At 46.7% G+C, this 27,959-nt stretch overlaps 1 protein-coding gene across 2 annotated transcripts in view; it reads right to left on the bottom strand.

The window, feature by feature from the left end:
- Positions 1-924: 924 nt before the first annotated feature.
- Positions 925-27,959, bottom strand: part of LOC147608192 (oligopeptide transporter 4-like) — a 52,380-nt gene continuing 25,345 nt past the window's right edge. For both annotated transcript variants that reach the window (XM_086789025.1, XM_086789026.1), the window contains 2 exons: positions 1,947-2,129; positions 925-1,813 (listed from right to left, as the gene is read on the bottom strand). In XM_086789025.1, the coding sequence (XP_086645151.1) occupies positions 1,196-1,813; positions 1,947-2,129 (801 nt within the window). In that variant the 3' untranslated portion in view covers positions 925-1,195. The remainder of the gene's footprint in view (positions 1,814-1,946; positions 2,130-27,959) is intronic.

The raw sequence follows: 27,959 nt of genomic DNA, 5'->3' as shown, positions 1-27,959 counted from the left end.
CTTTTTACTTCTGTCTTTTCAACCTATCCTCGTCATTGCATGAAAACCATGACCTTCGTAATATTTCACACAAATAGCCTTCACAACAATGCCAAAAGAAAGAGAGCGTGAGGCACACTTTGCAAGTACATACATTCTATACATTTCTTAAGAACATGTGACCCATCATGCTAAGGCCTATTCATACATCATCAACCTACAAGTAAGCCTTAGAGAAAAGCCACTCCTAAACTAGTACCAATAACGTGCAAACAAGGGTTGATCCTTAGGGTAAAACCGCAGAGTGATGATTTGATGTTCATATCACTCCCCTACTATCGAAATGGGTGCCGCAAGCACTCCTCCATGTATTTTGATCCGTAAAAAAGCCAGCACACAAACAGTCTTAAAAACATGTAGGCATAACACACGGAGAATACATTTCAAAGAAGGCTTCATATGATTCAGTAGGCCATATTTTGGTTCCAACCATTTACTGTAAAGTAAATGTTACCTCAGTTCTTTGAACATGTAATTTAATAATGACAGCTGAGCTTTGCTTAATGAACCTGTGTCCTATCATCACTGGTGGTTTCCATAGCCTTGCTTTGTTGTTTATAAGAAACTTTGTGGTCAACTTGGAGCAGTTATAATAAAGAGATTCATGTAGCAAGAATTCATTACCATCAATGGCAAGAACCAAGAGGATTCAGAGTGGAGGCTTACTTTCCATCACCAACCAAAACGGTATAAAGGCTGCTGATTCTACCTTGCTTGTTTAGTAAGCAACCTTGACTTTGGCAAAGGATTCTTGTACTTATTTTACTTTGCAATCAATATATCTCAACAATCATGTTGCCATCATGCCAATGCTCTAACTAATCCTTGAGTTTTCTTGCAGCTTTGTTTGCCATCATACCATGTAAAGCATGAAATGACAATTGTGTTACAACTGCCTCTTTAGGCAGCAGGAAAGGAGATTCATATTTAGTGTAAATGAGTACATCCACATATGTATTTGAGTAGAAAGTTTGAAAAAAGATGAAGAGGTGAGGATAAAGCTGAGAGAAAAAGAGAGAGGCACATATAAGTTTTATCTATGTTTCTATGTGCATGAGTGTTGGAGAGAGAGAGGGAGAGAGAGAGAGAGAGAGATGCATGTTCATCTCACACAAGTCACTAAGATACATGGCCTCCTCCCAGCTCTGATGGGTACTTAGGTGAAGACCGGACATCCTTCCACAACAATGCCAGAAGCAGTGGGACATGAAGCCAAGCTGCAGTAATCATATTGATTCCCTGACCAGTTGAGATCTATTTCTTCAAAGCCAAGACATATGTACAAGAGCACCCCCATGAATGCAGTGCCTGCATCAAGAGATGCTGAAAGCACATAATTGTAACGCTGCCACCATTGCTTGTAAAATCGGGCCACGTAAAAGTTGAAGACAAAACCAACAATAAACCACACTACCATGTTGATGGAAGAAGCAGGGGGGAGAGTTGTTCCCCCATTCAGAATGATGGCCACGTTAATCAATGGAATCCACTTCACATGGGGAAACTTCTTATGAAGTAGCCATACACCTATCGGTGCCAAGGCGCCACCAAGAAAAAACCAATTCAGGTCTTTGTATTTGCCTTCAGGCCCAAAAATACGCTTTGGTCCAACAAGGCCCCAGATAATTGATGCATTGTAGAAAACTCGGTCATTGGGGCAAGTCCACGGGCTTCCAGATGGAAGCTTTGATGTGTCACATATGTTGTCTATGGTGTTCAACATCCACCAAGTAACAAGGACGTTCACAAGGGCAGCAGTCACAGTACCCAACACCTGGGCCAAGTCATGTTCCATCCAGCATTAGGGGAAAAGAATATCTTGCCAAAGCATTTGGCATATGGCCCATTTCCAAACTTCAAATATACAGGGAGCCCAAATTTTACAGTAAAACAATATAGAAAACTACCTGCACAACAAACATTGAGCGTGGAGGTATTTTCATGTAATGCCCGAGCTTGAAGTCTGCCAAGAATGAGACTGCTTGTGATGTACTTTCATACCCATATGTCTTGAAAACGGTATTTGCAATGGGTTTTCCAGGAAGCATATAACCAATTATATACTCTGAGAGAACATTCAATCCAGGTGTCTATCTTGCCAAACAAATCCAACAGTTAGCAAAATCATTCCGAATGCTTATTTTATTTCTTGCGAAAAAATGGTACTATTATGTACAATACTAGAACTGTTATCAGACAAGAAATGGTTATCTTAGTCCCCTCAATAATGCGAGTCTTCTTCAGCTTCCTCCTCCAAACATCTAGCCTCCTAAGCTTCTGCCCAATGAAAACGAGGGCTTCTTTCATATCCATCTGTTTTCCGTCAGTTTCATCTCATGGTGGAACACCTTCTGCATGCTTTGCATCGTTTGCATTGTCAGAAGATGGACATAAGAATCTGAGGTACTAGGGGTGCGTAGTAGTTGATGAGAGAATATACCCCTCCCCTTCTCTTTCTCGCAAAACTCTCCTTTGACATGCCTCTCTCAGATGGTGAAAGTCTCTAGTCTTGCGACATTTGGGTCCAGCACCCATAGTAATCAGGGACAGGCTGCTCATGGACAAGGACGTTTTACGTGTGAATGCAAACCAGATCTGGGCAATGTTGACAGGCCATTTGGCGCTGGGCAGGAGGCAGGCCAGGCAGGGCATGGGAAAGTCAGGAAGGCCACTGGGCACTTTCCAGTAAAGACCCCCAAGTGTACCTTTGCATTTACATTCTGCAGTTCTGGAGGAGCTGGGGATCTTGCCTGCAAAAGTATTGAGTAACATCAGCCCATATAACCAATATATGGAAAGGCCTCTATACCCTCAATGACCTGTCTGCTCTCCACAAGATAAAATCAATTCTCCAAGTCTTTCCTAGCTATTTGTTTCTCCGTCAGTCAATTGCACTTCAGACAGACAGGCCTTACATTGAATATCACAGCATAGGGTTTCTCAAAAACATTCACCACTTTAGTGAGTGATCTGTGGAGGCATCTGATTGCTCAGTTGGCTGACCAGTTGACTGCCCGGCTGTTGGCTTTCCACAGAGCTTCAGTCATACCTTTTCAAATAACTTAAGCCTCAATCCACAACTTTTGTTCGATCCCAGGGCTCCCACGATCTATCGGAAGTTTTTGGCATCCATATGGTCAGCCTTTGGACAGGTTCTAGAAATCCACGCCCTTCTAGAGACTTTCCACAGATATTGACACATCACCTTCGCATCAAGCTGTAGTACATAGGGATTTTTTGCATGAAGATGTATAGCATGGTGATGTACAGCAAAGTGTGATGGCAGATGAATCTTGCAACATCTTGGTGATGATGTTCATGTTGACGATGATATTTTATGCTCCTCGATTGCCATCACACTTAATAGCTTTCCGCCCCTTACAGGGGCAGTGCAGACCTATGAGAGGTGCCAACCTAGATCTCGCACCATGTTCTGTGCAGGGCTTCTTGGAACCCTCGCTGCTGGAAGCCGGTCATCAGGAACCAGCTTCATCCATAGGGTCAGCCTTTCGACAGGTTCTGGAAATCCGCACCCTTCCAGAGACAACTTCCACAGATATTGACACATCACCTTCGCATCAAGATGTACATAGGGATTTATTGCATGAACATGTATAGCATGGTGATGGACAGCAAAGTGTGCAGGCAGATGAGTCTTGCAACATCTTGGTGATGATGTTTTATGCTCCTCCATTGCCATCGCACCTAATAACTTTCCGCCCCTTTATAGGGGCAGTGCAGACCTATAAGAAGCGCCAAACTAGATCTTGCACCATGTTTTGTGCAGGGCTTCTTGGAAACCTCGCTGCTGGAAGCAGGTCATCAGGAACTAGCTTCACCCTGCAGTTACCGATGGTCCCATGGAAGCTTCATGCTCAGTGCACTAGATCTGACAAGCCTTTATCTGGGCACATGATTGGTCATGGAGCTATTATCCCTGCTAGAACATAATGGATTATGGTTATGTAGGGTGGATTGAAAATTGGTGTTGAATGTGTATGCTCCTAACCTCAAAGGAGAGAATTTTATTTTATGCCATCAAGGACTGGGGATAAGAAGGGGGGACATGAAGGCATCATTCACCCTCTTAAAAGGGCATCCTAGGAGAGATTTATCTTTTCCTTTCATGGCTGTAGCATGCACCAAGCTAGGACCGTAAGCCTTTCTTTAAACCTGAGTTTAGTGAGTCTTTAGCAATACTTTAAAACAGCATACATGAATCTGAAAGAGATGTAGTAGAGATGACACCAGATGGGGTCCCGAATTACCCATTGAAATGGCCCCCTGCAAGCAGGAGTATTTGCTTTATTTCTTCTTCTGGAGAACTGTATAGATGTTGAACTATGTCCACAAGACTGAACGGACAAACTGACTGACTGACTGCCAAACGCAAGGACAAAGTGACCAAACGTTGGGCTGAATTGTGCATAAGCTTTAGGCGACTTTGAAGCAATCTTTGAGAGGATACACCAGCCCGAGACTGAGGGTAGGTGTGCTGTATACTCCTGAAGAGACTGAGCTTCTTTGCCTTGGGCTGAGAGCATGAGTATGGCTGTAGGTATGCACAAGCAAGAGCCTAGGCATACATGCTTGACTTCTCATGATAATCTCTGATTTATGATTGATGATTTTTGGACTGAACTGATCTTTCCCTTTTATATGCTTCAGGGTGCTCAGTCGGCTGCCCCTAAAGCTTGTCAACCGGCAATAAATGCCCACAATTGGCATTAAATGTCTAGTCGGCTGCTTGGGCTGGTCGGCTGGCTACCAGACATGGACGACAGGAGCCCAAGTCCACAAGGACCTGACCGATAGCCTATACATGCCATGAGGCCTGCCGCCTTGTTTTAAAAGGTGGCTAGGGGTACTAAGTACCCCTTGCAAGGCATTGCCCAAGTTAGGGCTGCCTTGGCCCCCTTCTACGTGAAATGCAACTACATGCCTCTAATGCATCTACTGCTATGGCTGACATCTACATGCATTTGAATGATGAACACTTGCTGAATTCTCCACAGTGGGTTAAGAGGACTGACCTGACACTCTAAGGTTGGGAGACTGACCTACGTAGCTCGTGCCTAACATGTCCCGGACTGGGCTCACAAAGGGGTCACGGCATAAGACAAATATATCCTAAAAGGTACTACTTTTGTACATGATTCTTGCACTATTGATGAGCGAGTTTGTCACCGTGTACCACAGTGCATGGATGCACGTGACATTCCCTCCTCCTTAGCTTGGTGGCCGGTTCATAGCTTCGAGATAGTCTCGCTGCTACTCTTCTAGAACATTCTACAATGAAGGTCCAATATAAGGCTTTAACCAAGAGACGTGGAAGACGTTGTGCATCATCCAACTGTCTGGCAATCTGAGTTGCATGGCGACATCGCTTATCTTCTTCATGATGGGAAAAGGATAGAGAGAGAGAGAGAGAGAGAGAGAGAGAGAGAGAGAAATGAAATGAAATGTTATATTAACGTCTTCAAAAGGCCAAAGTGACCTATGAGACCAAAGTTACAACCATGTGACATCTGATACACTGTCTAGAAAAGAAAGGAAAGAACTGAAGGTAAGTATCTAGCCCTACAATACATCAGTAGGGAGCATCCGGAAGTAGCAACTAGGGAGAGTGGGAAGCTAATGCTACTAGTCAAAATGGGGTACATGGAGTACATGAATACATGAATATGGGGGAGTACAAAAGTGACAGTGAGTACAACAGTATATGGCTGGAGTGGTAATCATCCTAGGAGCTCTAGCATGGGTATTTGCTGGATGGCCTGGATATCTGCCATAGTGAGATGTGTGGTCGGACGAGCCCGATGCCTCGCAATGATGCTCTGAATCCTCCGGTGTAGGCACCATCTCCGATGTGAGGATCTGCAGCCCTCACGCGTCTGGATCTGCCCAACTGGATAGCTCTCTCAACTAGAGTCCCACGGGGTGCCCACTGCTGGGCTGTCGGCTGTGTGTCGTCCCGGGTAGTCCCTCTAAAGAAGTCAGTAATCTGGACCCCCTGCCAGTCGGGCATCTGCTCCTGATAATGGACTCTCTGAGCCTGCGGATCTCGAGATAAAAATACAAGCATCGCTGATCACAATAGTCCATGACTCTAGCCAGTGGTCCAAATCCCCGAAGCCTCTTTCTACAGCCACCAGCCCCTCCATAAGCGTGTGTGCCCCTTCAGCATGCAGCCGAGTTTTCCCAAAAGAAGCACTCCCCCCAATAATAGCATAGCCCCTCCCAAAAGGGCCACGCTTCCAAAAAGGGGGGTATTCTTTTATATTTTTAAAGGTTTTAAACCTTTGTCCACACATGGGGTTGCAAAAGGACCTTATTAAATGCCTAGAGTCACCTTTGACCCCAATAACTGAACCAATCTGTCCATGAAGTTATTGCCCCAAACTGGTGCCATTCACACTGTCCACCATGTTCCCGTGCATACTTGCATAATGTCAAGAGAAAAACACCGGGTCATGACATAACCCCCTCTTGAAAAATGGCAAGCGTCCTCGACTGCACTCAACGGCACAGTAAAGCATCCAATGAGCAAAGAGCCTCCTATGACAGAAGCAACGGCCCTCAAGTGCATCTGAGTGATGAAACAATCATCCTGCACAATATGGCCACACCATCACGTCAAAGTGACGAACTCCTTGTAGGCATATGCTCACTTATGGTAGTGCTATGTGTGAACAGGGCTTAACCAAGGGCACTTTTTCCCATGTGGTTTTTCCCCTTGGACATCAAGTGTGAAAGGACACTCTAACATATAATATTTTGTACTTCTATATTATATGGATGTGGCACACATGCAAGAGTTGACTTGCATTTTGTGGATACCACACTTCTGGCTCTCTCTCTCTCTCTCATTTCTGTGTGTGAGCTTCTCTACCCTGCACCTAACCCTAATGTGCAGGTTTGTGTGTGTGAGTGTGTGAGTCCAACACCCAACATTTGGTATCAGAGCTGGGAGCTGCCTTTGGATTTCTGCCCCAGAAAAAACTGCTGCTAATTGTGGATTTCCGTCGTCGAAATTCCGTCGAAAACTACCGTTCCGTCCGTCGCCTGCATTTTTCCGCCACCGGACTGCCTGCTTCCGTCAGCGTGCTTCCGTCGACGCTCCTCCATCCGCCCACCACCACCGCCCAGCTCGCGGGCGGCACCGCCCTCTCCAGCCGGTGGCTTTAGTGCCCACAGCCCCGCTACGTGGCTCCGTCCATCCGACATCAACTCCGTCCCGGCCCCGTGGCCCGTTGCTGTTCCGTCCCCGTCAGCTCCGTCCATCGGTCTTCCGTTTCAACTGCCCAGCATCGCTTCCCGTTCGATGGCTTCTGTTGCTGCTCTGTTTCCCACGGCTTCCGGTCGTCGACTGCCGTGCGTACCCGTCGACCTTGCGTTCCAACCAGACTGCCTCCGTCGACTCCGTTCCGGCCAGAGCCCGCCCATTGTGTGTTCCGCTGCCACCAGGTCCCTGGCGCCGCCCCGGCCTCCACCTACCTCGTCGCCTCTGCTGGTCTGCCACCGCCAACGACTCCAGTGCCGTGCCCGCGTCCGCTGTTCGCACGCCCGATACCTGCAGCTCCTCGACACTCTCACGCCTCCATCTTGCTGCCCGGTACACGCACTTGCCTGCAGCTTGTTGATTCTCCAGTTGCAACGACTCCCTCCAACAACTGTTCTGCACGACTTGGCCAGCCTGCTGGCCTGTTACCTCTACTCGACTGTCTGCTCACCACCAAGCACCTGCTTCCTCACAAGTGCTGCCAAAGGTATTTTCTGTACAAACTTTTGGTCAAAACACAAATACAAAATCTGCAGCCATTCCAGTGCAGGTCATATGCAGATTTTGCAGACACTTCTGTGCAAGTCAGATTGAAAGGAAAATTGCAGGTGCAATTTGGGGGATTTATCAATTTCAAGACAAATTGAAAAAATTGGGCATTTTGCTTTGCCTGCAATTTGGGGGTTTTCAAAATTGAGGTCAAAATTAGCAAATTGAACCTCTTTCATTTGCAGAAATTTGGGGGTTTTTCAAAATTGAGGTCGAAATCAGCAAATTGAACCTCTTGCATTTGTAGAAATTTGGGGCTTTTGTGGAAATTGGCCAATTAGTTGCACATCGAAGCGATTGGAGTGCATAAAAATTGGGGATTTTCAGATTGGAGCATGTAATTGGGCATTACAACTGCGATTTGTCGCGTATGTATACACATTGTGTGTAATTGGATAATTTGGTGCAGGTTTACACTTGCTTTGGTTTGCAGGCATACATTTGCACAGGACATTTGGTTGCCTGGCAGTGCACATTGGTGCTTGGTTTGCTTGCAGATATATTTTGTTGACAAATGTCTCTCTCTCTCTCTCTTGCTAGGAGGCGGGGCTGGATTGAGCACGCAGGGAGCGTCGGGTTGGACAGTATTCTTGCCCCTGCACTTCTCTCTCTCTCTCTCTCTCTCTCTCTCTCTCTCTCTCTCTCTCTTCCCCACCGCCTTCTCTCTCTTCGCCCCCTTTCTCTGCCTGCATTTCGCCCCTTTCTCTTCGCTTCTCTCTTCTCTCTCTTCGCTTCTCTCTTCCCGTTTCCCCGCCCATCCCTGCTCAGGCCCCCAAGGCAGCAACATAACTCTCCCCTGCACCTGTAGCTGAGCATCTTGTAGGTCGCATTCTCTGAGTCTCCCCCAAAGGGGAGAGGGTACCCTTGAGGGGAGACTCGTTCCACCAACAGCCCTCTCCTTTATCAGAGCAACACATGGAAAGTAAGAAGTCTTTTGCCTCAGTCACCGCTTCACGATTACCGCCCATTCCTCCACCCGTGAGCAAGCCGACACCATGGGAAGCCTACCTTATGCAAGAACTGAAGAAACTCCAGGGAGAATTAGCAGCACTGAAACACGAGACTATCAAGAAAGATGAACAAATCAACGAACTGAAAGTGCAAGTGCAAGCCATGAAGACGAAGCAAGAGGAAGCACGAGAAGGACCCATACCTACAACACTACAAACAGAAACGACAAACCATGTTTCAAAGGTAAATTCAGTTAACTCACAAGATTTTGTTAAAGAAGTCATATCAGCGGTCAAAGAAAAGGAACGAATGGAAAGTAACAAAAAGGTAATCAGAGTCGGTGGTCTTCCTCAAGGCTGGGATAGGGCAGACATAGCTCAAGAGCTTCGAGAAGACTACATATTAGATACAGATGTACTTACAGCACAACTGAGCAAAGTAGTCCCCTTCGTGGACTTAGGAGACCCTATCTCTATTATAGTAAAGGGTACACATGCAAAAGTCTCCTATATGGACAACAATGAGAAAATAGCAGTGATGAAGCAAACAAGGTCTCTCCAAGGAACAAAGGTATGGATAGCTGATGAACTCACCCCGCTACAACTCAAGAATAAATCGGAAGAAAGAATGGCAAATGGGCAATATACAGAGGAGGACAAGCAATCATTAAAGAATTCCGTACCCCACCCCCCTCAAGAGCAAATCCATCCATGGATGAAATATAGCTATTTTTATTTTGAACCTCAATTTCAAACTAGATGCAATAGAACCCATTGTAACTTAAACTCTTAAGAGTCTTAAGAGTTCATTTTGAGTTATTTTTTTTTCAGTTTTATGCCTATTTGGCATCGATACCCAGAGTGGAATGTAAATGGATGTACCTGATCTGTCCCATAGGTCGGATTCGGCCTCCCGTGGACGTTAATATAACTTTCTTTCTTTCTTTCTTTCTCTCTCTCTCTCTCTCGGGAGGAGGGGTTTGGCAGTTTGGAGAGTGGCTTCCAGGGACTGTTTATGGGCTGTTTTGGTTGATTGCAAGTACATGTCACTTGGATGTGTTTTCTGGCATGGAAGTGATGCAAGCTTGAATGGGTGCATGTTCATAGAGCAGATTGCTTTCTTCTTGCTTGAAAGGAACAGAGGGACCTACACTTGTGGGCATATGTATGTTTCCAGATGTTGCATGAGGAAATAGGTCACTGGATGTATGTCGTAGTTGGCATTGTCTTTGAATGGTGTTGTGTATGGTTCTGTGTGGAAACAAGACAAAGGTTTCAAGGGGAAACAGGCCTAAGGGTTTCATGTGGAAAAAGGTCGTAGGATTCTCGAGGAAACATGTTTTTGGTTTCTCCAGGAGATAGGTCACATGTAGGCAGTGGATACAGGGATTGACACATGTTTTGTACAGCCTTGCTGCTGATTGGACAGGGGTTCGGGAACCCATGACTGAGATGGATAGTACCCTTGGAAGGCAGAGGGGGTTGGTACAGGTGTGTCGATTGTATGGTATGTTGTGCTGTGATGCGAGTTCTCGTTTGGGAAACAGTTCGGAGTCGTCGTCGTGATGCAAGAGCACTGGATGTGTCAGGGTGTTATGCTATTCATAGGGTGAGAGGCTATGGATGGTTGTGGCAGCCTTGTGTTGGAAATAAGTGCTCACTAAGAGTACTTTTAGTCTTGGTCATCTCAGTGTATGCCACGTGGCACTCAGGGATTTATCCCATATGCACTCATGCTCAGCTCTTGTACTTTCCCCCTATATATTCAAGGGGTCACATCAATAATCAATCAATCTTGTGTCTTGTCTACACTCATCTCAAGGTAACTCTTTGTCTTTCATTTGTGTTATTGTTTCATTTATTGTCTGCTCTTGCTTTCATATTTCCTACATGGTATCAGAGCAGGTTTATCCTGGCTCCCCTCATCCTCGCCATTTTCTGCTGGATCTACACGTTTCTCCCCTCACCCTATCCTCAGTCTGCTGTGCAGCCATAGCTGCGTTTTTTTTCTGCCCGCCATATTTCTGAAAAGGGCTGCTCCTGTTTGCCCCTGATGCTGGTCGCCATTATTCTGCCCGCCACAGAAATTCTGATCGCCCTGGGCGTAGCTGCTGGGGCCACTTTCCCCGCCCTCAACACGCAGGGCCTCACCATCGTGTACACTGAACAGACTGAGAGAATACCCATAGTCGATTCGGTCTTGATCTCCACTCTGCTTCTCCATGCTGTGCTCGTGCTAGCTTCCGACCCTGATCTGATCTTGGACTACTGCGTGGCCGACACCTCTTCCAGTTTGCTCATCAACGGCCTTCCATGCAAGAGTACCTCGTCCATAACCTCTGCTGACTTCAAGTCGGAGCTGCTCAGAGTGGGCGGCAATGTTTCCAACACCGCCCCTGTTTTCCATCAGTTCTGCCTCGCCATACTTCAGTTGAAGGGTTCCTGTTTCTTCCTGACGATGTTCTTCATCTACTCCATCAGCATAAGGCTCTTCATTATGGTGCGAATCTTTTCCTTCAGCTGGGCGACTCTTTCTCTCGATGGCATCTCTCTAGGTGCAGCCCGTGCTGCCCCCACCCTCATCGCTGCCCTGATCTTCCCCTTCGTTTTTTCACATAGCGGCAACCTCTACAGCAGCAGCTCAAGGCACAATTTCAGATCTGCCTGCCCATGTCAGGCCCATGCATCTCTACCTTCTCTCTCTCTACTTCCGGCGGCCTGTCCTCTAGTATTGCACATGCAGCAGCTACCCCCGCACTCTCTTCTTCATCAACATGTCTTCTCAAGTCGTGGACCTCCTGGACATTCAACTCATGCAACAACTCGTCATTTTTGGTTGGACCTGATTTGCAACATCTGTGCAAAGGGCATTTCCCCCTTTGTTATTTCCCATTTCCTCTTCATCTTCACATGTGGGTTAGCTGTCCATTGGACCAGCCAGACCTGCAGCAGCAAATTTAAAGCAGAAATCAAGTGTATGTTGTGTTCTATTTTCAGTCTACTCTCTATCTCTTAAAAAATAAAAAATAAAAAAATAAAAATCTCAGTTCTGAATTTCATTTACTTCTCTATCTTGTACGGGATTAGACACTGCCAAATCTGGTAAGACCTTCCCATCTCTCTCATAATTATCTATGTTTTTGATGCTATCTACCACCATTGGTCACCAATGATGTAGATCATGGCCCATGGGGTAATATCATGTCTATTTGTCTACATGGACTTATCTTGTCCCTATCCAAGAGGCACCCCTGCATTACCCACTCTAGCAGGAGGATTGCCCTTGAGGAGGGATTATCTATCAAGGCCCATCTCTCTATCTATCTACAATCAGTCAGTCTCTCTGTCTATGTGTCTATCCTGTGTGTCTATCCTGTCACATGTCTTTGACACTCTATCTATCAGTCTATATGCCTCTCTTTTGTGGATTAGCTACCCACATTCTCTTGGCATTTTTTGTCTATGTCCCATTTATCTTCTATTTGTCAGTCTCTCTCATGTCTATCTGAAAGTCTCTCTCTCTGTGGGACCACTCTACTGGCTGATTGTCTCTCTCTCTGTCTATCTATGATCCACTCTTGTCCCTACCCTTGTGGACCCATATGAGGATATCACTTGAGGAGGGGTGTCTCAGGATCTTTTGTCTCTCAGTCTATCAGTCTTTATGTCTGTCTTCTAGTCTTGTCCATCTTGTCTTCTAGCTTGTCTCTCAATCCTTGTCTAGTCTCTCTGTCTTGGTCTTATCTTTTGTCATGTCATAGTCTTGTCTTTTTGTCTTCCTCCTAGTGTCCACTTAAGGAGGGTGTTGGAAATAAGTGCTCACTAGGAGTACTTTTAGTCTTGGTCATCTCAGTGTATGCCACGTGGCACTCAGGGATTTATCCCATATGCACTCATGCTCAGCTCTTGTACTTTCCCCCTATATATTCAAGGGGTCACATCAATAATCAATCAATCTTGTGTCTTGTCTACACTCATCTCAAGGTAACTCTTTGTCTTTCATTTGTGTTATTGTTTCATTTATTGTCTGCTCTTGCTTTCATATTTCCTACACCTTGATCATGGGAGAAAGCTTCCGTATGCAGGACTCAATGTGAACAATGGCTAGACTTGTTTGCCGATGCCGAGTGGACAAGAAGCCATGATGCAGGGTCTTTGCAAGATTTAGGAGTTCTACTGTGGTTGAGTTTCCAGCCTTATTGTAATCAAAGCTCTTATAATCAATTAAAGAAATACCGCAAGGGACGCCACTGCGTTTTGGGGCCAACCGGTGTCCGTGTACTGTTTGCAGGAGCACTCTAGCTCCCCCTGTTTGTTTTCATTTTCTAGGTCTTCAAAGGTGTTGAAGTGTTTTGTGTGCGAGTGTATGTTTTGCACTGCCCTTTGGTTTTGTTTGAAGACCAAGGCCGGTTTACGGACATCGTCGACTTTCTCAAGGAGGCGAGCCTATGGTTGCTTTGGCTAGGACAATCGCCAACTTTCCTATGGAGGCAAGCTTGTGATTGTCTCATGAGAGTCACATCAAAAGCTTCAACATGTGGAAAGTGAAAAGAAAGTGTAGGAGGCAGTATAGGATTGTGTGTCTTTACCTGTATGAGGTGAAGAGAAAAAGCTGAAGATGAAGCTCAGGAGAAAAGACACCAAGGACAAGAAGTAGTCGGCCAGGGAACAAGAAGCAATTGAAGTGTTATGGTGCAAAACTTGGATTGAAGGCTATGGCTTTCGACACTTTGTCACCGGTGGTATCTTCACGGAGGCTTCATGGGTTCGGAACGCAGTTTCTTTCTATGTTTAGTAGTGGTGATCTACTATGCTTCATCGGGAACTTGTGCTTACCAGCTGGGTGGAGTGCAAGCAGGTTTTGGGTCCCTGAGGATGTATTAGATGAGGCTCAGTCGGAAGCGAAGGAACTTGATGAGGTTCTTATTCTCGAGCAGATATTGGCACACAAGGAAAGAAAGGTACAAGGTAAAGTTTTCGGTCGCTATCTTGTGAAGTTCAAGAACTACTCACCAATGGATGCGAAGTGGATGGAGGAGGGTGACTTAGCAGATTCACCTCAGAGACTGCAGCTTTATCTTGATGCCTTTGAGTTGGAGCCGACTCTTGCTACGGCTCATTCAGGTTCAGCAGAGCATAGGTCTGGAGCATTGCATGATGCTCAAGAGGGGGGTAGCACCTCCGCTCCTTTGTCACAGACAGGCTCAATTGTCATCTAGGAGTCACTTGGTGACATCTTTGTATTCACCCGAAGGTACTAATAGCTGACAGTACATTTGCTTCTGGGACTTCTATGATATTGTGTACTAGTCACATGAGATGGTAAAGTTGAGTATGGTTCACAGTCGGTAGCACCATGAACTATAAACTGCAACTAAGGATAACTCTGTCTACGCCTATGGTTAACATAGATGGTTTTTGCCTTTAGAACTAATGTACGACTGAGGAAGATTGGGACATTGATCTTTGTCATATGGTTCTGGTTGTTCTTGACCACAGGATTGGTCAATTGGATATTGAGATGATGCTATTTGTGGAGCTGGTCTCCTTTGGAATGGCATGGTTTGGTTGAGCTCAAAGTCTGCGGCAACCTGAGCTAACACTTCGAGACTCTATGGAGGGCGTAAGTCTTGCGAGAAGTCCTAGAGTTGGTTTGGTTCATGGATATATGGATCGAACTCTATTTGTGCATGTATGCATACACTTTTTGAGGTATTATCGTATTCTGGTGCCATTGGATCGTGGTACCCTTGAGAATACATTGGGAATACTCCGGATTGATACATCAAGTACTTTATTATGTTCATGGATGCACCACTGGGTGTGGCTCATGCGGGATGGCCATGCGTAGAGTGCGTAAAGCATCAAGAGGGACATGTGGAAAGTACTTAGTGGATGTATTGTTTGAATGCATTGAATGCTTTCATATGCTCATGATATATCACCAGTCGTGGGTCCTGGGGGATGCCCATGGGGTAAGGCTTGCGAGCAACCCTTAGACTGTTATTTTAGAGTGGGTAAAGCATCTTGAGGAGCATATTGCTTGCAAATGCATGTGTGTCATATGTGGAGTGACGCATGGTTTTGTTCTTGGCTAACACAAGTTACGTGTTTCCACTTGGTTTTAGACTTTTGCTACAGGTTTAGAAGGAACAAGCAAGAGGAGTGTTGGGTGTTGGACTCACACACTCACACACACTGAAACCGGCCTCTGATAGAAAACCAGAGTGCGGTAGGAGCAATCACCCGTCCACTTGTAGTCTAGATGAGAAACAAAACACAGATTGGAGCTAGAGTGCCCAAATCTGAAAACACGACACCTGTTGGCCCCAAAGCTTGGCGCCCCTTGCGGTATTTCTTTATTCAATTATAATAAAATGAATGGCTGAGTACAACACAAAGACCAGCCAAGAGTTTACACCTGTAAGTCCAATCTGACGGCCCACAAATCCTTCTCAGCACAGAGGATCTATGCACACAGATCTGTGTCTTCAAACAACACACTGTGCCTCCCTCTGATCAGCCAAGATCACTAAGCAGGCCAGCCATGGGCATACATCTGGCATAACTCAAGTGCATGATACATCTTCTCAGCTCAAACATACATGTGCTGTCCAATCTCTGTCTCAACCCTTGCCAATCTGCCATACCCCTCCTCTCACAAGGGGCCAGATAACACATATCTGCAACAGACATCAAGCAGTAGAAAGAGAGATAGATGAACAGAAACAGAGCTTACCAAGTTCAGCTCGTGAAACAACACTGGAGGAAGCAACAGCACCAATCTGTACTTGCAGGCACTTGTATCCACAATCCTGCTTCACACGTGTGCCTGTACTTGCCTGTATCCTCCTCTTGATGTTCACTCTTATGCTGTCCTTGAAATTACAGATCTGAAAATCAGCACAGTACCCGTCTGTACCGCCTCGGGATACGTGCCAGGAGTCGTACTTGCACAAACAGTCCACTGTCCACTCTTCTACCTGCCTGTATCTGAGTTTACAGTCCTGTCCAGCCAGTTTACGCCACCTGCAGCAGCCTGCAGCAACTGTACTTGCTGTACCTGGCTGTCCGTACACTGTACGGCAGCCGTACAGTACTGTACTGCTGTTGTACCTGCTGGTACAGCCTGACCAGACCTGTGCGCAGAGAATCCAGCAGCAACTAACAGCCGCCTGTGTGTAGGTGGACCAAGGAAGTGCCTGCAGCCTGTCCGTACAGGCTGTACGGCTGGTTTGCACAGGAAAAACTGCAGCAAAGAGTCTTCAGCAGTCGCCCTTCTCCTTCCACTTCTCCACGCTTGAGTACATGCGCTTCAAGAAACTCCACGATTCCCTCTTGTCCAAAAGCTAGAGAGAGAGAGAGAAGAGAGAGATACACTTACTCCAAAAGTGGAGTGACTCTCCCCCAAATTAATCCCTAGGGCCCCAAACTTTAATAAGTTCCTAGGGCCACTAAGGCCTAGGGGCAAACTTCAATAAACATTAAAACTTAATGTTTCTAGTTCCCCCCTTCACACCTAGGGATGTCCACACATCTTAAACTCTGTCCGGGCACCCCCCATGTGAATCATAAAATATTCTGACTCTGCAACCACCATGCCCACACTTGTCCTGCTCCATTTTCACAGGGCCATGACATACCCCCCTCTTGAAAAATGGCAAGCGTCCTCGATTGCATTCTGGTGATGCATCAAAATATCCAAAGTGAAATATACAATATGGCAAGATCAGCGTCCCAATCTCTCTGAGCCATACACATGTATCAATATTCACTACAAACCAATGGCATAGTAATAGTCCAAGTTGTATACCACTGTGAACCATACATATCCACAAAACCAGAGTGCGGTAGGAGCAATCACCCGTCCACTTGTAGTCTAGATGAGAAACAAAACACAGATTGGAGCTAGAGTGCACAAATCTGAAAACACAGCGACACCTGTTGGCCCCAAAGCTTGGCGCCCCTTGCGGTATTTCTTTATTCAATTATAATAAAATGAATGGCTGAGTACAACACAAAGACCAGCCAAGAGTTTACACCTGTAAGTCCAATCTGACGGCCCACAAATCCTTCTCAGCACAGAGGATCTATGCACACAGATCTGTGTCTTCAAACAACACACTGTGCCTCCCTCTGATCAGCCAAGATCACTAAGCAGGCCAGCCATGGGCATACATCTGGCATAACTCAAGTGCATGATACATCTTCTCAGCTCAAACATACATGTGCTGTCCAATCTCTGTCTCAACCCTTGTCAATCTGCCATACCCCTCCTCTCACAAGGGGCCAGATAACACATATCTGCAACAGACATCAAGCAGTAGAAAGAGAGATAGATGAACAGAAACAGAGCTTACCAAGTTCAGCTCGTGAAACAACACTGGAGGAAGCAACAGCACCAATCTGTACTTGCAGGCACTTGTATCCACAATCCTGCTTCACACGTGTGCCTGTACTTGCCTGTATCCTCCTCCTGATGTTCACTCTTATGCTGTCCTTGAAATTACAGATCTGAAAATCAGCACAGTACCCGTCTGGACTCTGTACCGCCTCGGGATACGTGCCAAGAGTCGTACTTGCACAAACAGTCCACTGTCCACTCTTCTACCTGCCTGTATCTGAGTTTACAGTCCTGTCCAGCCAGTTTACGCCACCTGTAGCAGCCTGCAGCAACTGTACTTGCTGTACCTGGCTGTCCGTACACTGTACGGCAGCCGTACAGTACTGTACTGCTGTTGTACCTGCTGGTACAGCCTGACCAGACCTGTGCGCAGAGAATCCAGCAGCAACTAACAGCCGCCTGTGTGTAGCGTGGACCAAGGAAGTGCCTGCAGCCTGTCCGTACAGGCTGTACGGCTGGTTTGCACAGGAAAAACTGCAGCAAAGAGTCTTCAGCAGTCGCCCTTCTCCTTCCACTTCTCCACGCTTGAGTACATGCGCTTCAAGAAACTCCACGATTCCCTCTTGTCCAAAAGCTAGAGAGAGAGAGAGAAGAGAGAGATACACTTACTCCAAAAGTGAAGTGACTCTCCCCCAAATTAATCCCTAGGGCCCCAAACTTTAATAAGTTCCTAGGGCCACTAAGGCCTAGGGGCAAACTTCAATAAACATTAAAACTTAATGTTTCTAGTTCCCCCCTTCACACCTAGGGATGTCCACACATCTTAAACTCTGTCCGGGCACCCCCCATGTGAATCATAAAATATTCTGACTCTGCAACCACCATGCCCACACTTGTCCTGCTCCATTTTCACAGGGCCATGACATACCCCCCTCTTGAAAAATGGCAAGCGTCCTCGATTGCATTCTGGTGATGCATCAAAATATCCAAAGTGAAATATACAATATGGCAAGATCAGCGTCCCAATCTCTCTGAGCCATACACATGTATCAATATTCACTACAAACCAATGGCATAGTAATAGTCCAAGTTGTATACCACTGTGAACCATACATATCCACAAAACCAGAGTGCGGTAGGAGCAATCACCCGTCCACTTGTAGTCTAGATGAGAAACAAAACACAGATTGGAGCTAGAGTGCCCAAATCTGAAAACACAGCGACACCTGTTGGCCCCAAAGCTTGGCGCCCCTTGCGGTATTTCTTTATTCAATTATAATAAAATGAATGGCTGAGTACAACACAAAGACCAGCCAAGAGTTTACACCTGTAAGTCCAATCTGACGGCCCACAAATCCTTCTCAGCACAGAGGATCTATGCACACAGATCTGTGTCTTCAAACAACACACTGTGCCTCCCTCTGATCAGCCAAGATCACTAAGCAGGCCAGCCATGGACATACATCTGGCATAACTCAAGTGCATGATACATCTTCTCAGCTCAAACATACATGTGCTGTCCAATCTCTGTCTCAACCCTTGTCAATCTGCCATACCCCTCCTCTCACAAGGGGCCAGATAACACATATCTGCAACAGACATCAAGCAGTAGAAAGAGAGATAGATGAACAGAAACAGAGCTTACCAAGTTCAGCTCGTGAAACAACACTGGAGGAAGCAACAGCACCAATCTGTACTTGCAGGCACTTGTATCCACAATCCTGCTTCACACGTGTGCCTGTACTTGCCTGTATCCTCCTCCTGATGTTCACTCTTATGCTGTCCTTGAAATTACAGATCTGAAAATCAGCACAGTACCCGTCTGGACCGCCTCGGGATACGTGCCAGGAGTCGTACTTGCACAAACAGTCCACTGTCCACTCTTCTACCTGCCTGTATCTGAGTTTACAGTCCTGTCCAGCCAGTTTACGCCACCTGCACAGCAGCCTGCAGCAACTGTACTTGCTGTACCTGGCTGTCCGTACACTGTACGGCAGCCGTACAGTACTGTACTGCTGTTGTACCTGCTGGTACAGCCTGACCAGACCTGTGCGCAGAGAATCCAGCAGCAACTAACAGCCGCCTGTGTGTAGGTGGACCAAGGAAGTGCCTGCAGCCTGTCCGTACAGGCTGTACGGCTGGTTTGCACAGGAAAAACTGCAGCAAAGAGTCTTCAGCAGTCGCCCTTCTCCTTCCACTTCTCCACGCTTGAGTACATGCGCTTCAAGAAACTCCACGATTCCCTCTTGTCCAAAAGCTAGAGAGAGAGAGAGAAGAGAGAGATACACTTACTCCAAAAGTGGAGTGACTCTCCCCCAAATTAATCCCTAGGGCCCCAAACTTTAATAAGTTCCTAGGGCCACTAAGGCCTAGGGGCAAACTTCAATAAACATTAAAACTTAATGTTTCTAGTTCCCCCCTTCACACCTAGGGATGTCCACACATCTTAAACTCTGTCCGGGCACCCCCCATGTGAATCATAAAATATTCTGACTCTGCAACCACCATGCCCACACTTGTCCTGCTCCATTTTCACAGGGCCATGACATACCCCCCTCTTGAAAAATGGCAAGCGTCCTCGATTGCATTCTGGTGATGCATCAAAATATCCAAAGTGAAATATACAATATGGCAAGATCAGCGTCCCAATCTCTCTGAGCCATACACATGTATCAATATTCACTACAAACCAATGGCATAGTAATAGTCCAAGTTGTATACCACTGTGAACCATACATATCCACAAAACCAGAGTGCGGTAGGAGCAATCACCCGTCCACTTGTAGTCTAGATGAGAAACAAAACACAGATTGGAGCTAGAGTGCACAAATCTGAAAACACAGCGACACCTGTTGGCCCCAAAGCTTGGCGCCCCTTGCGGTATTTCTTTATTCAATTATAATAAAATGAATGGCTGAGTACAACACAAAGACCAGCCAAGAGTTTACACCTGTAAGTCCAATCTGACGGCCCACAAATCCTTCTCAGCACAGAGGATCTATGCACACAGATCTGTGTCTTCAAACAACACACTGTGCCTCCCTCTGATCAGCCAAGATCACTAAGCAGGCCAGCCATGGGCATACATCTGGCATAACTCAAGTGCATGATACATCTTCTCAGCTCAAACATACATGTGCTGTCCAATCTCTGTCTCAACCCTTGTCAATCTGCCATACCCCTCCTCTCACAAGGGGCCAGATAACACATATCTGCAACAGACATCAAGCAGTAGAAAGAGAGATAGATGAACAGAAACAGAGCTTACCAAGTTCAGCTCGTGAAACAACACTGGAGGAAGCAACAGCACCAATCTGTACTTGCAGGCACTTGTATCCACAATCCTGCTTCACACGTGTGCCTGTACTTGCCTGTATCCTCCTCCTGATGTTCACTCTTATGCTGTCCTTGAAATTACAGATCTGAAAATCAGCACAGTACCCGTCTGGACTCTGTACCGCCTCGGGATACGTGCCAAGAGTCGTACTTGCACAAACAGTCCACTGTCCACTCTTCTACCTGCCTGTATCTGAGTTTACAGTCCTGTCCAGCCAGTTTACGCCACCTGTAGCAGCCTGCAGCAACTGTACTTGCTGTACCTGGCTGTCCGTACACTGTACGGCAGCCGTACAGTACTGTACTGCTGTTGTACCTGCTGGTACAGCCTGACCAGACCTGTGCGCAGAGAATCCAGCAGCAACTAACAGCCGCCTGTGTGTAGCGTGGACCAAGGAAGTGCCTGCAGCCTGTCCGTACAGGCTGTACGGCTGGTTTGCACAGGAAAAACTGCAGCAAAGAGTCTTCAGCAGTCGCCCTTCTCCTTCCACTTCTCCACGCTTGAGTACATGCGCTTCAAGAAACTCCACGATTCCCTCTTGTCCAAAAGCTAGAGAGAGAGAGAGAAGAGAGAGATACACTTACTCCAAAAGTGAAGTGACTCTCCCCCAAATTAATCCCTAGGGCCCCAAACTTTAATAAGTTCCTAGGGCCACTAAGGCCTAGGGGCAAACTTCAATAAACATTAAAACTTAATGTTTCTAGTTCCCCCCTTCACACCTAGGGATGTCCACACATCTTAAACTCTGTCCGGGCACCCCCCATGTGAATCATAAAATATTCTGACTCTGCAACCACCATGCCCACACTTGTCCTGCTCCATTTTCACAGGGCCATGACATACCCCCCTCTTGAAAAATGGCAAGCGTCCTCGATTGCATTCTGGTGATGCATCAAAATATCCAAAGTGAAATATACAATATGGCAAGATCAGCGTCCCAATCTCTCTGAGCCATACACATGTATCAATATTCACTACAAACCAATGGCATAGTAATAGTCCAAGTTGTATACCACTGTGAACCATACATATCCACAAAACCAGAGTGCGGTAGGAGCAATCACCCGTCCACTTGTAGTCTAGATGAGAAACAAAACACAGATTGGAGCTAGAGTGCCCAAATCTGAAAACACAGCGACACCTGTTGGCCCCAAAGCTTGGCGCCCCTTGCGGTATTTCTTTATTCAATTATAATAAAATGAATGGCTGAGTACAACACAAAGACCAGCCAAGAGTTTACACCTGTAAGTCCAATCTGACGGCCCACAAATCCTTCTCAGCACAGAGGATCTATGCACACAGATCTGTGTCTTCAAACAACACACTGTGCCTCCCTCTGATCAGCCAAGATCACTAAGCAGGCCAGCCATGGACATACATCTGGCATAACTCAAGTGCATGATACATCTTCTCAGCTCAAACATACATGTGCTGTCCAATCTCTGTCTCAACCCTTGTCAATCTGCCATACCCCTCCTCTCACAAGGGGCCAGATAACACATATCTGCAACAGACATCAAGCAGTAGAAAGAGAGATAGATGAACAGAAACAGAGCTTACCAAGTTCAGCTCGTGAAACAACACTGGAGGAAGCAACAGCACCAATCTGTACTTGCAGGCACTTGTATCCACAATCCTGCTTCACACGTGTGCCTGTACTTGCCTGTATCCTCCTCCTGATGTTCACTCTTATGCTGTCCTTGAAATTACAGATCTGAAAATCAGCACAGTACCCGTCTGGACCGCCTCGGGATACGTGCCAGGAGTCGTACTTGCACAAACAGTCCACTGTCCACTCTTCTACCTGCCTGTATCTGAGTTTACAGTCCTGTCCAGCCAGTTTACGCCACCTGCACAGCAGCCTGCAGCAACTGTACTTGCTGTACCTGGCTGTCCGTACACTGTACGGCAGCCGTACAGTACTGTACTGCTGTTGTACCTGCTGGTACAGCCTGACCAGACCTGTGCGCAGAGAATCCAGCAGCAACTAACAGCCGCCTGTGTGTAGGTGGACCAAGGAAGTGCCTGCAGCCTGTCCGTACAGGCTGTACGGCTGGTTTGCACAGGAAAAACTGCAGCAAAGAGTCTTCAGCAGTCGCCCTTCTCCTTCCACTTCTCCACGCTTGAGTACATGCGCTTCAAGAAACTCCACGATTCCCTCTTGTCCAAAAGCTAGAGAGAGAGAGAGAAGAGAGAGATACACTTACTCCAAAAGTGGAGTGACTCTCCCCCAAATTAATCCCTAGGGCCCCAAACTTTAATAAGTTCCTAGGGCCACTAAGGCCTAGGGGCAAACTTCAATAAACATTAAAACTTAATGTTTCTAGTTCCCCCCTTCACACCTAGGGATGTCCACACATCTTAAACTCTGTCCGGGCACCCCCCATGTGAATCATAAAATATTCTGACTCTGCAACCACCATGCCCACACTTGTCCTGCTCCATTTTCACAGGGCCATGACATACCCCCCTCTTGAAAAATGGCAAGCGTCCTCGATTGCATTCTGGTGATGCATCAAAATATCCAAAGTGAAATATACAATATGGCAAGATCAGCGTCCCAATCTCTCTGAGCCATACACATGTATCAATATTCACTACAAACCAATGGCATAGTAATAGTCCAAGTTGTATACCACTGTGAACCATACATATCCACAAAACCAGAGTGCGGTAGGAGCAATCACCCGTCCACTTGTAGTCTAGATGAGAAACAAAACACAGATTGGAGCTAGAGTGCACAAATCTGAAAACACAGCGACACCTGTTGGCCCCAAAGCTTGGCGCCCCTTGCGGTATTTCTTTATTCAATTATAATAAAATGAATGGCTGAGTACAACACAAAGACCAGCCAAGAGTTTACACCTGTAAGTCCAATCTGACGGCCCACAAATCCTTCTCAGCACAGAGGATCTATGCACACAGATCTGTGTCTTCAAACAACACACTGTGCCTCCCTCTGATCAGCCAAGATCACTAAGCAGGCCAGCCATGGGCATACATCTGGCATAACTCAAGTGCATGATACATCTTCTCAGCTCAAACATACATGTGCTGTCCAATCTCTGTCTCAACCCTTGTCAATCTGCCATACCCCTCCTCTCACAAGGGGCCAGATAACACATATCTGCAACAGACATCAAGCAGTAGAAAGAGAGATAGATGAACAGAAACAGAGCTTACCAAGTTCAGCTCGTGAAACAACACTGGAGGAAGCAACAGCACCAATCTGTACTTGCAGGCACTTGTATCCACAATCCTGCTTCACACGTGTGCCTGTACTTGCCTGTATCCTCCTCCTGATGTTCACTCTTATGCTGTCCTTGAAATTACAGATCTGAAAATCAGCACAGTACCCGTCTGGACTCTGTACCGCCTCGGGATACGTGCCAAGAGTCGTACTTGCACAAACAGTCCACTGTCCACTCTTCTACCTGCCTGTATCTGAGTTTACAGTCCTGTCCAGCCAGTTTACGCCACCTGTAGCAGCCTGCAGCAACTGTACTTGCTGTACCTGGCTGTCCGTACACTGTACGGCAGCCGTACAGTACTGTACTGCTGTTGTACCTGCTGGTACAGCCTGACCAGACCTGTGCGCAGAGAATCCAGCAGCAACTAACAGCCGCCTGTGTGTAGCGTGGACCAAGGAAGTGCCTGCAGCCTGTCCGTACAGGCTGTACGGCTGGTTTGCACAGGAAAAACTGCAGCAAAGAGTCTTCAGCAGTCGCCCTTCTCCTTCCACTTCTCCACGCTTGAGTACATGCGCTTCAAGAAACTCCACGATTCCCTCTTGTCCAAAAGCTAGAGAGAGAGAGAGAAGAGAGAGATACACTTACTCCAAAAGTGAAGTGACTCTCCCCCAAATTAATCCCTAGGGCCCCAAACTTTAATAAGTTCCTAGGGCCACTAAGGCCTAGGGGCAAACTTCAATAAACATTAAAACTTAATGTTTCTAGTTCCCCCCTTCACACCTAGGGATGTCCACACATCTTAAACTCTGTCCGGGCACCCCCCATGTGAATCATAAAATATTCTGACTCTGCAACCACCATGCCCACACTTGTCCTGCTCCATTTTCACAGGGCCATGACATACCCCCCTCTTGAAAAATGGCAAGCGTCCTCGATTGCATTCTGGTGATGCATCAAAATATCCAAAGTGAAATATACAATATGGCAAGATCAGCGTCCCAATCTCTCTGAGCCATACACATGTATCAATATTCACTACAAACCAATGGCATAGTAATAGTCCAAGTTGTATACCACTGTGAACCATACATATCCACAAAACCAGAGTGCGGTAGGAGCAATCACCCGTCCACTTGTAGTCTAGATGAGAAACAAAACACAGATTGGAGCTAGAGTGCCCAAATCTGAAAACACAGCGACACCTGTTGGCCCCAAAGCTTGGCGCCCCTTGCGGTATTTCTTTATTCAATTATAATAAAATGAATGGCTGAGTACAACACAAAGACCAGCCAAGAGTTTACACCTGTAAGTCCAATCTGACGGCCCACAAATCCTTCTCAGCACAGAGGATCTATGCACACAGATCTGTGTCTTCAAACAACACACTGTGCCTCCCTCTGATCAGCCAAGATCACTAAGCAGGCCAGCCATGGACATACATCTGGCATAACTCAAGTGCATGATACATCTTCTCAGCTCAAACATACATGTGCTGTCCAATCTCTGTCTCAACCCTTGTCAATCTGCCATACCCCTCCTCTCACAAGGGGCCAGATAACACATATCTGCAACAGACATCAAGCAGTAGAAAGAGAGATAGATGAACAGAAACAGAGCTTACCAAGTTCAGCTCGTGAAACAACACTGGAGGAAGCAACAGCACCAATCTGTACTTGCAGGCACTTGTATCCACAATCCTGCTTCACACGTGTGCCTGTACTTGCCTGTATCCTCCTCCTGATGTTCACTCTTATGCTGTCCTTGAAATTACAGATCTGAAAATCAGCACAGTACCCGTCTGGACCGCCTCGGGATACGTGCCAGGAGTCGTACTTGCACAAACAGTCCACTGTCCACTCTTCTACCTGCCTGTATCTGAGTTTACAGTCCTGTCCAGCCAGTTTACGCCACCTGCACAGCAGCCTGCAGCAACTGTACTTGCTGTACCTGGCTGTCCGTACACTGTACGGCAGCCGTACAGTACTGTACTGCTGTTGTACCTGCTGGTACAGCCTGACCAGACCTGTGCGCAGAGAATCCAGCAGCAACTAACAGCCGCCTGTGTGTAGGTGGACCAAGGAAGTGCCTGCAGCCTGTCCGTACAGGCTGTACGGCTGGTTTGCACAGGAAAAACTGCAGCAAAGAGTCTTCAGCAGTCGCCCTTCTCCTTCCACTTCTCCACGCTTGAGTACATGCGCTTCAAGAAACTCCACGATTCCCTCTTGTCCAAAAGCTAGAGAGAGAGAGAGAAGAGAGAGATACACTTACTCCAAAAGTGGAGTGACTCTCCCCCAAATTAATCCCTAGGGCCCCAAACTTTAATAAGTTCCTAGGGCCACTAAGGCCTAGGGGCAAACTTCAATAAACATTAAAACTTAATGTTTCTAGTTCCCCCCTTCACACCTAGGGATGTCCACACATCTTAAACTCTGTCCGGGCACCCCCCATGTGAATCATAAAATATTCTGACTCTGCAACCACCATGCCCACACTTGTCCTGCTCCATTTTCACAGGGCCATGACATACCCCCCTCTTGAAAAATGGCAAGCGTCCTCGATTGCATTCTGGTGATGCATCAAAATATCCAAAGTGAAATATACAATATGGCAAGATCAGCGTCCCAATCTCTCTGAGCCATACACATGTATCAATATTCACTACAAACCAATGGCATAGTAATAGTCCAAGTTGTATACCACTGTGAACCATACATATCCACAAAACCAGAGTGCGGTAGGAGCAATCACCCGTCCACTTGTAGTCTAGATGAGAAACAAAACACAGATTGGAGCTAGAGTGCACAAATCTGAAAACACAGCGACACCTGTTGGCCCCAAAGCTTGGCGCCCCTTGCGGTATTTCTTTATTCAATTATAATAAAATGAATGGCTGAGTACAACACAAAGACCAGCCAAGAGTTTACACCTGTAAGTCCAATCTGACGGCCCACAAATCCTTCTCAGCACAGAGGATCTATGCACACAGATCTGTGTCTTCAAACAACACACTGTGCCTCCCTCTGATCAGCCAAGATCACTAAGCAGGCCAGCCATGGGCATACATCTGGCATAACTCAAGTGCATGATACATCTTCTCAGCTCAAACATACATGTGCTGTCCAATCTCTGTCTCAACCCTTGTCAATCTGCCATACCCCTCCTCTCACAAGGGGCCAGATAACACATATCTGCAACAGACATCAAGCAGTAGAAAGAGAGATAGATGAACAGAAACAGAGCTTACCAAGTTCAGCTCGTGAAACAACACTGGAGGAAGCAACAGCACCAATCTGTACTTGCAGGCACTTGTATCCACAATCCTGCTTCACACGTGTGCCTGTACTTGCCTGTATCCTCCTCCTGATGTTCACTCTTATGCTGTCCTTGAAATTACAGATCTGAAAATCAGCACAGTACCCGTCTGGACTCTGTACCGCCTCGGGATACGTGCCAAGAGTCGTACTTGCACAAACAGTCCACTGTCCACTCTTCTACCTGCCTGTATCTGAGTTTACAGTCCTGTCCAGCCAGTTTACGCCACCTGTAGCAGCCTGCAGCAACTGTACTTGCTGTACCTGGCTGTCCGTACACTGTACGGCAGCCGTACAGTACTGTACTGCTGTTGTACCTGCTGGTACAGCCTGACCAGACCTGTGCGCAGAGAATCCAGCAGCAACTAACAGCCGCCTGTGTGTAGCGTGGACCAAGGAAGTGCCTGCAGCCTGTCCGTACAGGCTGTACGGCTGGTTTGCACAGGAAAAACTGCAGCAAAGAGTCTTCAGCAGTCGCCCTTCTCCTTCCACTTCTCCACGCTTGAGTACATGCGCTTCAAGAAACTCCACGATTCCCTCTTGTCCAAAAGCTAGAGAGAGAGAGAGAAGAGAGAGATACACTTACTCCAAAAGTGAAGTGACTCTCCCCCAAATTAATCCCTAGGGCCCCAAACTTTAATAAGTTCCTAGGGCCACTAAGGCCTAGGGGCAAACTTCAATAAACATTAAAACTTAATGTTTCTAGTTCCCCCCTTCACACCTAGGGATGTCCACACATCTTAAACTCTGTCCGGGCACCCCCCATGTGAATCATAAAATATTCTGACTCTGCAACCACCATGCCCACACTTGTCCTGCTCCATTTTCACAGGGCCATGACATACCCCCCTCTTGAAAAATGGCAAGCGTCCTCGATTGCATTCTGGTGATGCATCAAAATATCCAAAGTGAAATATACAATATGGCAAGATCAGCGTCCCAATCTCTCTGAGCCA

This window comes from Cibotium barometz, chromosome 53 (assembly GCF_041138505.1).
Source record: "Cibotium barometz isolate CiBa-2024 chromosome 53, ASM4113850v1, whole genome shotgun sequence".
NCBI lineage: Eukaryota > Viridiplantae > Streptophyta > Polypodiopsida > Cyatheales > Cibotiaceae > Cibotium > Cibotium barometz.
The sequence above is the reverse complement of the archived record's forward strand: the minus strand, read 5'-3'. Positions and strand labels throughout refer to the sequence as shown.